This window comes from Aethalodelphis obliquidens, unplaced genomic scaffold (assembly GCF_003676395.1).
Source record: "Aethalodelphis obliquidens isolate GAN/ISIS:26980383/991018 unplaced genomic scaffold, ASM367639v1 scaffold9, whole genome shotgun sequence".
Lineage (NCBI taxonomy): Eukaryota > Metazoa > Chordata > Mammalia > Artiodactyla > Delphinidae > Aethalodelphis > Aethalodelphis obliquidens.
Window position 1 is genome coordinate 18,066,484 of NW_020837953.1, and position 15,576 is coordinate 18,082,059.

Sequence of the window (15,576 nt, forward strand, 5' to 3'; positions counted from 1 at the left end):
AATGAAATTAGGACATTCTCTCACACCATATACAAAAATAAACTCAAAATGGATTAAAGACCTAAATGTAAGGGTAGAAACCATAAAACTACTAGAAGAAAACATAAGTAGAACACTCTTTGATATAAATCATAGCAATATTTTTTTGGATCTCCTAAGGCAAAGGAAACAAAAGCAAAAATAAACAAATGGGACCTAATTAAACTTAAAAGCTTTTGCACAGCAAAGGGAACCTCAACAAAATGAAAAGACAACCTACTGAATGGGAGAAGACACTTGCAAATGATATGACCAATAAGGGGTTAATATACAAAATATATAAACAGCTCATACAACTCAATATCAAAAAAACAAACAACGCAATTTCAAAATGGCCAGAAGACCTAAACAGACATTTTTCCAAAGAAGATATACAGATGGCCAACAGGCACATGAAAAGATGTTCAACATCATTACTCATCAAAGAAATTAAAACACAATGAGATATCACCTCACATCTGTCAGAAAGGCTATCATCAGAAAGACCACAGATAACAAATGTTGGCGAGGATGTGGAGAACAGGGAACCCTGTACACTGTTGGTGGGAATGTAAATTCGTGCAGCCACTGTGGAAAACAATATGGAGGTTTCTCAAAAAAAACTAAAAATAGAACTACCATATGACCCAGCGATTCCACGCCTGGATATATAGCTGAAAAAACAAAAAAAAACAAAACCCCACTAATTCAAAAAGATACATGTACCTCAATGTTTGTAGCAGCATCATTTACAACGGCCAAGGTGTGGAAACAAGTTAAGTGCCCATCAACAGATGAATGGATAAAGAAGATGTGGTATATATATATATACAATGGAATATTAGCCATAAAGAATGAAATTTTGCCATTTGCAGCAACATGGATGGACTCAGAGGGTATTATACTTACTGAAATAAATCAAATACTGTATGTTATCCCTTATATGTGAAATCTAAAAAAATAACACAAATGAATGAATATAACAAAACAGAAGCAGACTCACAGATACAGAAAACAAACTAGCGGTTACCAGTGGGGAGAGGGAAGAGGGAGGGGCAAGATAGGGATAGGGGATTAAGTTACTAACTACTACGTATAAAGTAAATAAGCTACAAGGATATATTGTAGAGCACAGAGAATATAACTAATGTTTTATAATAACTTTAAATGAAGTATAATCTATAAAAATTCTGAATCACTATGTTGTACACTGGAAACTCATATAATATTATAATCAACTATACCTCAATTTTTAAAAAAAGATTCTGTGCCATTACAACTTTCTGTTGTCTAGAGTCACTTATTCTGTTTATCTTGTCTCTCTCTTATGCTTTTAGTTGTCTTTATAATTCTGGTCCTCCTGGTTGCATGTTTATGGAATAACAGACCAACAATCTTAGTAACTGAGCTGGTGTCTTCTGTTGCTGTATATTTCCTCTGTTTCCCTGTATCTGTTTGCCTGAGACAGAACATGAAGAACTTTTGGCAGTAGGGTTTTCTGGCAGGCAGGTAGGGTGAATGTGTGGGTGATTGTTGGGGGAAAGGGTGGGGGGAGGGTTTATAAATGTCACAATAACAAAAGTTTTATTCTGGGATGTCAACACATTAAACACCCTAGATTTCTCCTGGGGACTTACTGGATTTCTGTAGAATAAGCCTTCTTGGTTTTGCTGTGTGTGTGTGTGTGTGTGTGTGTTGCTTGCCTGGAAGTACGTGCCAATCACTCTCCATTTTGAAGGTAAAGGGGTTAGGGGGTGACTGGTACAAGCTTCTGCATAGACAGACCTTCTACAAACGCCCTTGTTTTTAGGTCCACTTTTCATGTCTGTCTCAGCACTTGCTGGTTATGAGTTCAGAGCCTCTCTGGGATCTTGCCAGGAAGACTGGCTTTCACTCCCATTGCCTACCTTCTGGGCTATGGCTTCTTCCACTCTGCTGAGCAACCAGTGTGCTGTCATTTACTTCTAGAAATTTATTGAAATCTCTACACTTGCCACCCCTCTTCCCTACCATTCTCTTTGCTGTTTTGTGTTTAGATTCCTATTCTGTCATTTTAATGAAGGTCTCAAAAGGAAGGGGAAACAACCACTTGTGCTCACACTACTGTCTTGAACTTTAATATGTTTACATGCTTTGCAAATCTTCAAGGGTATTTATTTGTTTGGGTTTTTTACAGCTGCTTTTTTTGGGGTGGGTGTACCACCGTTAAGTGGTGAGACCTTGTTCTGCTGAGCCCCTTGATGTGTTTTTGTATACAAATTAGTATCAGAGGCTGAGGAAAACTAAACAGCTTTTTATAATAGAGTAAAACAACCTGGAATTTCCGTGGCAATCTGGGGGAGAAGGGGTAAGGACAGCGATGGGAAGAAAGAAGAGCAGGGACTTCCCTTGTGGTCCAGTGGGTAAGACTCTGCACTCCCAATGCATGGGACCCGGGTTCAATCCCTGGTTGGGGAACTAGATCCTGCATGCTGCAACTATGAGTCCGCATGTCGCAACTATGAGTTCTCACGCCTTCGCATGCCACAACGAAGACCCCGCGTGCCGCAACTAAGACCCAGCACAGCCAAAATAAATAAATAAACTTTTTTTTTTAACTTTTTTTTAAAAAAAAAGAAGAGCAAGTTAGTCACACACCATGATGTGACCTCTCCCCAAGATTCCCAATCTCTTCAAGGGATTCTAAATGCACAAAATGCTTGGTATGACAGAACTTCTCAGGGAACCCATGAAGGTGCTTAGTTCTGTGATAAGGCAAATGGGGACAAAACAGATGATGAAATAAAATTCATGTTTTATGGTAAGACAAGAAAAATTTAAATAACAGTTTTCTTTTTTCCTCCTCCCTCCCCTTTAGTGTGTTGTGCACCTGCACTAACCAGACCTCATTAGGAGATAACATTCCGTCTTAATCTCATCAAGGGTCATGACTCCTTGGGAGATAACGTTCCTTCTTAATCTTGTAAGGGCCCATGATGACCCATGACCCGCTACTTGCTTTGTACACGTAGATCTGGATTGTGTAAACTGTCAATAATACGTCACTTAATGTACAGCCCTCTGTCTCAGAAACCTATATAACTGAGCTTTGACCTCTAATGGGTGGAACAGTTCCCAGAGCTTTCTGAGAGGCTGTTTCCGGGTCATAATACCCAGTTTGGCTCTAATAAAATTTTCCATTTCTTTCTTAGATCGACTGATTAATTTTTTTGTCAACACAGAGAAGGACTGCACAGACCACAGGAACCTCAGGCAAGAGACCATGAGAGCCTAAGGGCCAGGAATCTGCAGAAATTGTGGCAGGTTTGGACTCTCCCGTGCTGTGGCTTTGGCAAGGCTCTGAGGCAATCAGAGAGCTCTCTGTGGGTTGGGAGGCCCCAGCTGGCACCTGGCTTCTATATACACGTTCCCGACTTACTTGCCCCCTTTAGTTCGTACTCCACACTAGCCTGGTGTTCTTCCTAGAGGGTGAATGTGATCATGCCATCCCTCGGCTTTAAAATTCTCTACTGTCCACAATCTGAAATTCTTTATCCTGGCATCCAACACCCTTCATGACCCGGCCTCCAGCTACCTACCAAGCCTCATCTCCTCCCCACACAGGACAATCTTCACTACCTCAGCTGTTTCACCGTTCCCTAAAACACTAAGGCTTCCCTTCCGTCGGAAGTAGCCTTCCTCTTCTTTGCCTAGTAAACACTTACTCATTCTCCAAGACCAAATTCAATCCCTCTCTGTCTTCTCCTCCCCTGCAGGGTTAGCCATCCCACCTGTGTTCCCCCAACACCTTGTTCAGAAGGGAGTTTCTCTTCCTCTGAGTTCCTTGCAGGAAGGACTGTGTCTTACTCACTTTTGAGGCCCAATGACTTGTACAGGCCAGGTTAGGGCTCTCCCCGGGGCTCCTACAGCACACACACCACCACCACCACCCCCCACCCCGGGGCACAACTGTAATGACACCTATCATCCTGCCTTGGAACTCTGGGTTTAAGTGCCAATCTCCTGCACTCAAAGGGAGAAACTTGGGAAAACAGAGTAGAAATTACTTTTTTGAGAGGGAAATTTATGCTTATAAAGGAAATCTCCATTTGTTAAGGGTGTCTACCTCGCTGCACTTGGAGGAGGAGATGACTAAATCTTAAGAGAATGTTATCAATGGAGAAGGCAGAGACTTAATCTGCATAACAAACCTCACCTTTGTTTACCCTGCTTTTCCTGGTAACTTCCCATAACTGCCTTCCTCTCCCACCCTCACCTTTCTTTATTTCATATTTGGCTAAAGATGGTTTAGGCCACCTGGGCAAGTTAACTCATTTTCCCTGGGTGTCTCCCAGGTATATGTGAGGTATACCCATGAATAAACTTGTTTTTCTCTTGTTAATCTGTCTCTTGTTACAGGGGTCTCAGCCAAGAACTCTGAAGGGTAAAGGGACAGTTATTTTCCACCCCCTACAAGGGGGACAGCTACCTGGGGCCGAGAGGCTCCCTCCCTCCCACCTGTCACTAGCCCGCTACTGCAGGTGAAAGAGCTCTGTGGGCTGTACCCTGGCCTGGCGTCTCAACCCAGGACTTGAGCGCATTATTGGTGGAAATTAAACCCAGGGTGGTGGGAGCCTCAGGCCAGTAGGTTGAGGCCCTGGACAGTGTGCCTGCGCAGGGGGAAGAGAAAGTCCTGCAGCTTCTCAGAGTCAGATAAGGAGAAAGGAGAGCAAGCCTCGCTTGTCCTCGGGTCCCAAAACACCCTGGGGACAACAGCAGGACTGCACTGCCCTGGAGATGCCCTACGGGGAGGGAGAACAAGAAGGAGCTCCACGGGGCTGCAGCTGACCCCTCTGTCCTTGTCCAGACTTCTCCCCAGCAGACCTCACCCTCAGCAGCTTTGCCTTGGCTCTGTACACCCCACCTTTCCCAGGAGCATCAACTCCTAGGCCCAGCCAAACAACCATGAGAGAGACGTGACAGAACTACATCCTTCTGGGACGGGACCGCTCTAAGGAGTAGCGGGAACTGACAGGGAGCGGGGCTCCAGGGAGCAAGGCTTAACGACCATGCAGTCATTAAGAAGGCATTAGTATGAGGCCTGGGTTGGTTACAATCCCAGGTGAGCCACCTAGTAGCCATGTGACCTTAAATGAGCAAGTCACTTGATCTAACTGAACCTCAATTTCATCATCTGCAAAATGGAAACAATAATTACCTTGCAGAATTGTGAAGATTTAGAAATTAGGCTCAATAGTAAATGCTGTTATACTCACTATTTTCCAATACCCAGACGTGTGTAGGACTGGCTCCAGGCCTCTCTTCCAGGCTCTGACAAAAGCAATCCTGTAATTTGCCTGCACTACTGTACTGTGATAGTGAATGGGAAAGAAGTTATGTTACCCAAACAGTAATGGGTTAATGTCTCCCTGTTGACTAGAGACTCTGGGGAAATGCCTTGATTCCAAGGAGCGAGTATTGGATGGTAGGCGGCAAGGCCTGTGGGTAAAGGTGCACGTGGGTCTCTCCTTTCATCTGGGATCTCATAGCAGAAGGAACCCAGAACTTTCAGAGCAGAAAGAGACCAGGCATGACTTCCTGTTTCAACAGAAGTTGGGGTCCAGGGGCTCTGCCTATGGCTGTACTGATGTCCCTTGTACCTTTCCTATCACGGGGGAGAGAGTTCAGGGGTCAAGTTCCTCCAGTGCAGAGGGAAGAAAGAGGGCCTGAACATAGGCTACGTGTGCACAGCTTTTCCCTTCTCCCTGCCTACCCCCAGCCTCCCTTCCCTGTTCTGGACCCTGCCGGGCATCCAGTTAAAACTCCCTTAGGTGAGGCAGGGAGAACCTCCTGCTTCCTGACACCTAAGAGCCACTTGATAAATGTTGGTGGGTGGAACTGAATTTCATGAAGGCCATAAGGTTGATGGGAGGGAAAGGGCTTCATTTGAATTCAGGCTAAGGGCAGGGAGCCTGTGGGTGGTCACCACACCAGGATCAAGTGCCGGGAGTTGACGAGGGCCCCACCCTTCCAGGTTTGCCTGCTGTTGAAACCTGACAGCCACCCCGTATCAGAGAACACGGGAGCCACATCTTCACTGTCAGTATTCCTAGTAACTAGGAGGAAGAGAGAGAGGAAGGAAGTGGGGAGGGAGGAAAGAAGGGGAGAGGAAAGGGAGAAGAAAAGGAAGAGGAAAGGGAGAAGAAAGGGAAGAGGAAAAGGGAATGAAGGAGAAAATAAAGGAAGCTAGCAAAAAAGGAAGTCAGAGGGTGAATAAATGGACTAGTCAGGACTCAATAGCCTGGACCAACACAGAAAACCTAGCCTATGAACTTGGTCAAAAAAGGGCAAATGAGATCGGCCAGCAAGTTATGTCCCAAGATCAAAGCAGGTCCTGGGTCTCACTGGCAGCAGACTCCAAAAGAATCACAGCAGTTGTCACTAAGGCTCTGGGTCTCGAAGGATTACCAAGCTCCCCAGACTGAGAGGAGAACAGCAGACCTAGCTTGGTAATGAGCAAAATGAAGAGCTGGCCTTGGAATCAGACGCACCTGACTGGAATCCCAGCTCAGCCATTAGGTCAGGTCATTTAACCCCTCAGAATTTCCTTATCTTGACAATGGGGATGCTACTACTTTGCAGACTAGTCATGGAGATCAGAAGTAATGGTGTATAATAACTGGCATTCAGTAGGTGTTAGATGGCAACTTTTTAAAGTTTTATTTATTTTGGCAACATGGCATGCGGGATCTTAGTTCTTCAACCAGGGATCGAACCTGTGCCCCCTGCAGTGGAAGCATGGAGTCTTAACCACTGGACCTCCAGGGAAGCCCCTGGCAACTTCTATTATTAGGGAGCAATTCATACATGCAAGTTGGGTGACTATATGTTTAAAATATTTTGTATGGAGATTTTCAAGGAGCAGGAAAATGTATATGAAATAAAAGTGCTTTGTAAGCTGAAAAGGATCCTACAAAATGTCAGGGAATTGTTTGGGAAGTCGTCTTTTATGGTCAGAAAAAATACAGGCTTTGGGTTTGGGTAGAAGTAGGTTAGGTTCCTGACCCTGCCACTGACTTGCCATGTAAGCCTGTCTCTGCATCTGTCAAATGTGGGTAATTCTTACTTCACAGGGTTGTTGTGAGAATAGGATGACGACTGGCATATCCCTTCCTGGGTAGGCGGCAAGATCCCATGTGATAGGTCAGGTCATCAGCAGTGCCAGTCACATTCTGCCAACTGGCTACAAATGAGGAGGGCCCCTCACTCTGGAAGAGCAGGGCTCCAGATTGGCAAGAGAGATAGAGAGGGGTCTTTTGTATTTGTTGGAGGAAATCTGGATGAACACTAAACCTCCATGCAGAAAACACTGAAAACTGCCACGTGGAGCCAGGCCTTCAGAAGGGCAGAAAGCCAGGCACGATCCCTAACGAGCAGTTCAGTTAGGAACTGCACTACTGCTACTAAGGGCAGACCTTAGGTTCATCTTGTCCCACCCTTCACCCCCTATTCCCTGTCACTGTCATTTTCCCTAGGCACCGAATAAGTGTCAATCAATAATCAATCTAAAGCTGAAAAGGTTCTCATGCTTGGCACTGACATCCCACAGGGCAAAGGGTCCAGGGCTGTATCAAGAGGCCACACTAACTCCCACTTACAGGGAATCACTTGGTCCCAGGCCAGCCCCCTAAGTGGCTCCTCCTTCAGAAGCCAGCAAGGTGAATGTAGTGAAAGAGCATCAGCTCAGAATCAAGGGAGGCCCAGGTCTGAACTCTGGCTCCGCCACACACCTGCTGTGCGACTTCACAGCGAGTGACTTCACCTTTCCTCACTTGCCTCATCTTACTCCCTTGCGGTTGCTTCAACAACTAAATGAGATAAAGAATGTGAAAGTGACCTGCAGAATCCAGGGCACAGAGGGCATGCTCAGTTAATATTACTTCCTTCCCTTTCCCCTTCCTCCTCACAGACCTCAGAGTCAGCTGCTTCCTTTGCTTTTCAGAGCAGCCACCCATTCTTTCTTGGAATTCAACTCCCTTCCGGAGTGGCTGTGGTGCAACCACCTCCCCACTTCTTCGATGCCCCCAAATAAGTACACGGGTCCTTTTCATTAAAGGGTTTTTACTGCTAACCCTGGGGAAACAGATGCACGTTGGGGCGGGGGTGACAAGTCACAAACAGGAGGGAGTGTGAGGGTCCCTGGATCATGGCTCCTTGAGGGCTTCCCTTTCATTCCGAAAGTAGGACCTCAGACCTCTTCTCTGGGCCAAGGGGGCCCCTTTCTCCCCTGCTCCTCCCAACCCAGCTGAGGCACAGCAGGTGGGAACTAGTGGACCACCGCAGTGTGCCCTAAGCGGTCCACATACTATACAGAGGACCTCCAGACAGTGATGCCCACCTCACAGGTACTTCCTCAAAGGCCAGGGGACAGTTGCCCAAATGATATGAGCATGTCCTAAGCCTACCTTATTTCTCTTTCACCCCAAGGAGGTGAAGCCAAGACGGGGTCCTCTGACTTCCTACCACAAGAAATCGGCCTGGAAAAAAAGTGAAGATTTTTACTCAGAGTCCCTTCTCAGGACTTCCTGGAGATCCTGGCTTCAGAGGCAACAGAAAACCATTCTCCAAAGTGGGAGGAAGGGCTTGAGGTCAAGGGGGCAGCAGGAGATCCTAAAGATCTTTCTGCACTAGGTTGGGGTCCCACGCTCTGCTCTCTCTCTTTCTCGCCCTCTTCAGCTGGAATCTTTCCTAGCCTGCTCTCCCTGGTGAGTTTTCTGGTGGCGGATGAGATTGGAGCTGCGGGAGAAGTGCTTCCCGCACAGTGTGCACCGGTAGGGCTTCTCGCCCCTGTGGGTCCTCTGGTGCGCCCCAAAGTTGGAGATGTCGCTGAAGGTCCGCCCGCACTCGGCACACTCATAGGGCCGCTCACCCGTGTGGGTGCGGTGGTGCACGCCGAAGCTGGAGCTGTTGCTGAAGCTCTTCCCGCACTCGCAGCAGATGTAGGGCGCCGGCTCCAGGTGGGTCCGGTAGTGCACGGCCAGCGCCGAGCTCTGGCTGAAGCTCTTGCCGCAGATGTCGCAGCGGAAGGGCCACCTGCCCAGGTGGTCCTGCTGGTGCGTGGTGAGGTCCGAGTGCCGCCGGAAGCTCTCCTCGCAGGTGGGGCACTTATAGTGCTTCTCCTCCAGGTGGATGCGCTCGTGCCGGATGCGGTTGGAGCTTCTCGAGAAGCTCTTGCCACACTCAGAACACTTGTAGGGTTTCTCGCCTGTGTGGATCCGCTGGTGTGTTCTCAGGTTGGAGGTATTATTGAAGGTTTTGCCACACTGGGCACATATAAAGGGCTTCTCATCAGCCTCGTGCCTCGGATGAGCAGAGAGGTCCTCTGGCTCTCCAGCGGGGACAGTGACATCCTGCGGTGGCTTCTCTGGATAGAGCCCTTGTGGCCCCTCTGGCAGGCTTGCTTGCCCATGCTCTTTCTCCCCATCTGGGATCCAAGAACCCTCTGAGTCATCCACTCTCCATGGCTTATTACCCCGTTCCCCTTCCTCAGGCAGGTGCCGTTCTGGGCTCTGCTCCTTCTCACTGCCCATCTCTGAACCCTGAGAATGAACACAAATGGCCAACACCTTTATTCCTTGGGTCAGGCCAGACCCCAGGGAATCTTTCGTCCTGGTTGAAGGGGTGGGTATACACCATCCCTTTGGAACCATCCGTCAGAAATAACCTCAATTAACTGGAATACTTGGATAGAATGCCTTTACTTACTTTCAAGTGACAAACTTCCACAGATATTTAAAGCTACCCACCAGAGCAAAAAGAAGGCCCCAGCTTCGTCCAGCCCCAAAAGATATTTGTATGATTTGCACAATGTCACTTTTCTTAATACCACAGTCTAGACTCGAATTCACCTACAAGTAAAGGAGCTTCCATTTGGGGATGCGTTCGATTTTTCTGCCTGTTAAGTTAACTGAAATTCCCATTATGTTTAATTGTTTCTGAAAACGCTTCCTTAAAAGTATCCACCTATTTGCCTGTTTTCAAAATGAAGAGAACAGAATCTCTAATTCTTGTGGCTCTCCTACTCGTTTACAAGGCCCAGCTTTGAATCCTCTTACGTGTACACTCCTCCCCTTCCCCAGACCTCACCATAGTCTAGCAAATAAAGGCTTAACATCTGGGTCCTCCAAGACCCACTGAGGGCCTAGGCTGTGTCTGTTCTGATTGGTCAGTACCCACTTCCACTCAAACGCCACACACAGCAGTGCATACACAGACAGTCTCTCACATAGACTCACACCACACACAGCCATACTCACATACCAACACACTCAGCCACTCTCACAACACACATACACATCATGCAGTCACACATACACAGTCACACGCATACATACCACACACACCCCTCCCACACACAGAGCCACATTCATGGCTATACAATTACACACCATACACACATCCAGCTATGCTCACACACCACACACAGTCTCCCAAACACACATTCCCTGCCCCCACACACACAGTGCCCAACACAGGGCCTACTTATGCAAACATCAGCAAATGCTTGCTAAGCTGCACAGACTCCTTTGAGTTCTGACAGCCAAGGACAGGGAATGAGGGGAAGAAAGTACTGATAAGAGGAGAGTGGTAGTTCCTCTGAACCTTGAAGAAGTAACAGCATTTCAAAAGGCAGCGTGGGCTGGTGGAGATACTGTACAGAGTGACATGAACAAAGGGATGAGGGAGGGAAGCACAGACTATGATGGGGCATTGATGATGGAAAATGAAAGCTTCCTAACTGCTCCAGGTGGGGTCTGGTAATGGAAGGGACACCGACTGAATTTAGGGTTGGATCCCTATAGTGACACATACAGTCCTTACAACTCTGCAAACTACTCAACCACTCTGAGCCTCAACTTCCACATCACTAAAACTGTGATACCAACAGACACAGCAGGACTTTGTTAGAGAAAATGCCTATAATATGCCCAGTGTACAGTGTGGCAGTACTAGTCATTCAGTACATGACAGCTGCTACTACAATTGTTGAAGACGCTACATGCTAGCCCTGTGAAGAAGGCAAGTATGAAAAAGATCCCTTACATGATCTTGTCGGGAAACAAAAAAAATTCAAAAAATGGTACAGTACATATAATCTAAAACGTGAAATACGGACAGTACCTTAAATCTTTAAGGAGTGGGAGGTCAGCAAACTTTCTGTAAAGGATCAGAGAGTATATGTTTAGTAAATTTGGGGGCCCATAGGATCTCTGTTGCAGCTACTCAACTCTGCCATTGTATCATAAAAGCAGCCATAGAAAATCTGTAAATGATTGGGTGTGTCTGTTTTCATAAAACTTTATTTAAAAGCAGGGCAGGGATAAAGATGTAGACATAGAGAATGGACTTGAGGACACGGGGTGGGGGGGGAAGCTGGGGCGAAGTGAGAGTAGCATTGACATATATACACTACCAAATGTAAAATAGTTAGCTAGTGGGAAGCAGCATCATAGCACAGGGAGATCAGCTCGGTGCTTTGCAATGACCTAGAGGGGTGGGATAGGGAGGATGGGAGGGAGGCTCAAGAGGGAGGGGATATGAGGACATATGTACGCATGTGGCTGATTAACTTTGCTGTACAGCAGAAACTAACACAGCATTGTGAAGCAATTATACTCCAATAAAGATCTATTAAAAAAAACAAAAGGAGGTGAAGTATAATTTACCAATCTCTATTAGAGAGTGCTTTTTCAAGAATCTAGATAAGTGATGTGAAAAATAACAGGCTTGCTTCACCTTCAAAAATGTAAAAAAAAATCAGGAACAATTTATTCCGATACTTATTCACTGTCTCCTGACCATCCTTTTAAAAATTACAACCCCTCCAAAAAAATAAATTAAAAAATTACGACCCCTTCCCCTTCACTCAGTCTCCCCTGCCCCACAGCACTTCTCAACTCCTAACAATGTTTTTTATGTCTATTATTTAGTATCGGCCTCCCCCTGCAAAACCTAAGTCCCGTGAGGGCCAGGTTCTTTGCTTTATTCATTAATATAACCCCAACTCCTACAGCAGTGGCAGTCATACCTAGTAGATCCTTAATAAATATTTGCTGAACGAACTGAATGAAGGCCGGGCCTGTCTCCAGAACCCATTTCATGCCTACTTGTGTCTATTCTCACCCACTATTCCTTAACAATCTCCTAATTCCTGCCCACTTCCTCCTTTATGCACCCACAGAATCTTGTACTTGCTTTTACAGTGATTTGCAATTATCTGTTTACATGTCTATTTCCACTATTAGTTTATAAGCAACTTGAGGGCAGGGACTGGGTCATTCTGGTAATCTCTCCAGCACAAGGCCTGGTGCTCAAAACTTTTTTTAAGTACAAGGGAATGGATATGATCTAATTTACTTCCTACCTCTGCCCATCCCACCTAGGGCTCCAACATCTGTCTTTATGCAATGAGCTACATGGCCTCCATTCACTACCAATCCTGCTATCCTGAGAACCCACAATATACCAAGCTGCGACTCTACCCACGGCTGAATGCTGGGTCAAAAAAGAGCAAAAAGATTTAAGATTATAGTCACCACCCTAAAAGAGTTTATGGTACAGTGCAGTGAAATAGGCCATGAACTCCAGAAACTCATACAGTGTAGAAGGTTAAGTTCCAGTGGAAGCAGGGAAATCGTAATTTGCCCAAGGGCACACAGCAAGTTAGTGGCAGAACTGGGAGCCATGCCCATCACTCCAAAGCCAGTGCTTTTAAGCACTACACCAGTATCGGAGAAAGAGGGAAGGAAGAAAGGAAAGAAGGAACAGTGCCACGGTAGTTCTGATGACACAGGCATATCTCCCTGAAGAGCTCAGAGATGAGCAGCTTGACGGAAAAGGTGGTCTTTGAGCTACGACTTGCAGGATGGGTGAGCAACATTGGGACTTACCGAGATGGGGAGCCCACCATCTACTGAGAAGACAGTGGCAGGTAAAGTAAAGAGGCTCTTACATATTACATTTCAGAGATTTCAGAGGAGAAAGGGGCCCATGGGGCTTGTCTTCCCAGGAGGCTCAGAGGTACAGGGAGGACCAAAGGTGGAAGGGACTGAGGCAGTGGTAAAGGAGCCAAGTCTAAGAAGTTAGCGCCAAGAAGGTGGGGTTGTTGATCACTGATGCTGAAGGCCAAAGGCCTGGGTTAGAGGGAAGAGGCCAAGCTGGAAAGAGGTCTGAAGGGCCTTAGTTCGGGGTCTTTGGGATCAAGTCGAGAGCTGGCGGGGGAGGAAGGGGAGAGAGGAGCTTGGAAAGATCAGGGAAACTGTGTTAAAGAACTGGGAATTGTACAGGGGGGGTGGATAAGGGGTGAGAGATAGAGAAGGACCAAAAGAGTCAGAGGGTCCGAGGAGACTGGTCAGGGGACCCGGCCCAAGAGGCCGGGTCGTGTGCAGCGGGGCGGAGTCTGAGGGCACGAGCGTTGTAGAGCACAGGAGCTGGGTTCAGGCTTGCCGACGGGCTTGGGGCCGGAGCGGTGGGAGAAAAGAAGCTGACCCCAAATGTATGGTCAGTGGAATTGGGGCTGGACTACTCAAAGGCCAAGAGAAGGGCGGGAAGGTAGTGGTTTGGGGCCAGCAGTCTGGTCGTGCAGGCCGGGGGAAGGGGTCAGGAGTTAGGGCGGAGGGACCACAGGGGCCCGTTTGCTCCCCACTGGGTCCGGGGAGCAAAGCCACAGCCCCAACTACCCGGTGAGAGGGAAGGGGCCACGTTTAGAGTTCCCCGCGACGCCATGCGCGCGCCCCTCCCCGTCCCCCCGCAACCGCTACCCCGGGCCCGACGCCGACCAACCTAGCTCCAGCCGTACGGTCAGGGACAGCACCGCCTCGGGTGGCCGGGGGAAGGAGTCGGAACCGGAACCCTGAAAGGATCCGCCCTGCCCCTCCAGGACTGGTTCCTGAGGGTTGCCCTTCCTTGCTATTGGCTATACTGGCTGCCACAAGGCAAGAAACTCGGGCAGGGCCGCCAGTAAGCTTTGGCCTCGGGCGTGGCCTGCTGGGAGTTGTAGTCCTGTGGAAGATGGTAGCCGCAGAGAAGAAATTTGAGTTTAGAATTTAGTGGTGGAGACTGGATTCCCTCTAAGGTCGTCGGATTTCCTTCTGCGCTCTGGCGTTAAAAGCCCAACGTTCAGGGCCACCGGTCTGGGAAGTTGTAGAATTTGTAGAGCTAACTAACCTACATGACCTCCAAGGGGTCATGAATTCAGAGCTGCTTGTTTACTGTGAGCTGGCGACCGTTGATGGTCCTGTAGACACCCCGCGAAGCCAGAGTCCCGCGCCTCACTGGTGGTAATTTAAAGCCAAAGGATTGTGCAACTGGAAGGGAGTCTATTTATTTATATTGATGTATAGTTGATTTACAATACTGTGTTAGTTTCAGGTGTACAGCATAGTGATTTGGGGTAGTTGTTTGCAGATTATATTCCATTATATAGGTTATTACAAGATATTGTGTATAATTCCCCGTATGATATAGTAAATCCCTGTTGCTTATCTATTTTTTGGATACTAGTTTGTATCTGTTAATCCTATACTCCTAATTTGTCCCTCCCCCTGGAAGGGAGTTCAAAGATCAACTAATCCAATACATTTGTCAGAGAAGCTAAATGTTCTCTGTCCAAGGAACCACCTCTGGTTTCCCAAAGCCCCTGCGCAGGGTTTTTTCTGAGTGCCGTTTAATTAAACCTGACTGTAGTTCGTCAGTTCAGACACAAGACCACTAAGGCACATCCAGGATTAGGATTTTTTTTTCAGGTTTAACTTAAAAAAAAAAGTCTAATTAATCAAATATGTATGCTAAAATTCTACACGCCTCTCATATCTTCAAGGTATTTCAGTGCAAAGAGAAAACGGTATTGTCTTCAGAGCTAGATACACTAGATTTATGCTCCCAGTTCTACTACCTAGCCATTTAGAGCATTATTTCCTTATTGTAAGGATTAAATGAGTCAGGACTTCCCTGCTGGTCCAGTGGTTAAGACTCCACGCTTCAGCTGCAGGAGGCATGGGTTCGATCCCTGGTCTGGCCTGCATGGAGTGCACTGCAGCCCCCCAAAAAAAGAAGAAGAAGAAAAAGAGTTAACATATGTAATGCTTCTGCCTCCGTAAATGTCAGTTCTCTTTCCTGCTGGTAAGTTTCCTTGGGTGCAGCCAATGTGAATAATGTGAATTAGTTTTAAGACTGGGATATTCACAAAAGTATGTTTGAAATTTAATATGGATGAGTGAAATGTAAATACCCCATACACGCTATTACTTTATAAACTGATATAAATGAAATACTGAGAAGGCAGACGCAGAAATAAAGCTGTGGCTTTATTTTTAACTGTGGTTAAAGCTTGCATGGGTGCAATCAGGCTGTTCAAAACCAATCCCATAAGGTGCTCTTCTCTTACCAGCCCAAAGCCTTTCCCCACAACTTCTCGTTCACAATGAAAATAAAAGCATGCCAAACAATGAATAACAAACTTTTATTTAAGGACTGTACAAAAGCAAACAAAATATTCCATTCAGGAGCTGTGATGGTTAA

The 15,576-nt window shown here is 46.8% G+C and overlaps 1 protein-coding gene across 2 annotated transcripts; it reads right to left on the reverse strand.

Annotated features, from left to right (window-relative positions):
• Positions 1-8,101: 8,101 nt before the first annotated feature.
• ZNF691 (zinc finger protein 691) lies at positions 8,102-13,900 on the reverse strand. 2 transcript variants are annotated; one of them, XM_027108874.1, is made up of 2 exons: positions 13,840-13,900; positions 8,102-9,596 (listed from the first exon to the last, which is right to left on the reverse strand). In XM_027108874.1, the coding sequence occupies exon 2, from the start codon at positions 9,585-9,587 to the stop codon at positions 8,730-8,732; it is 858 nt and encodes a 285-aa protein (XP_026964675.1). In that variant the 5' UTR covers positions 9,588-9,596; positions 13,840-13,900; the 3' UTR covers positions 8,102-8,729. The 2 variants fall into 2 exon arrangements, with proteins under 2 accessions (XP_026964675.1, XP_026964676.1); XM_027108875.1 differs by lacking the exon at positions 13,840-13,900 and adding an exon at positions 11,179-11,435.
• Between the last annotated feature and the right edge of the window lie 1,676 nt (positions 13,901-15,576).

Bases quoted from the DNA above. Each gene is read 5' to 3' on its own strand.
- ZNF691 (XM_027108874.1), bottom strand. From the start codon at position 9,587: ATGGGCAGTGAGAAGGAGCAGAGCCCAGAACGGCACCTGCCTGAGGAA.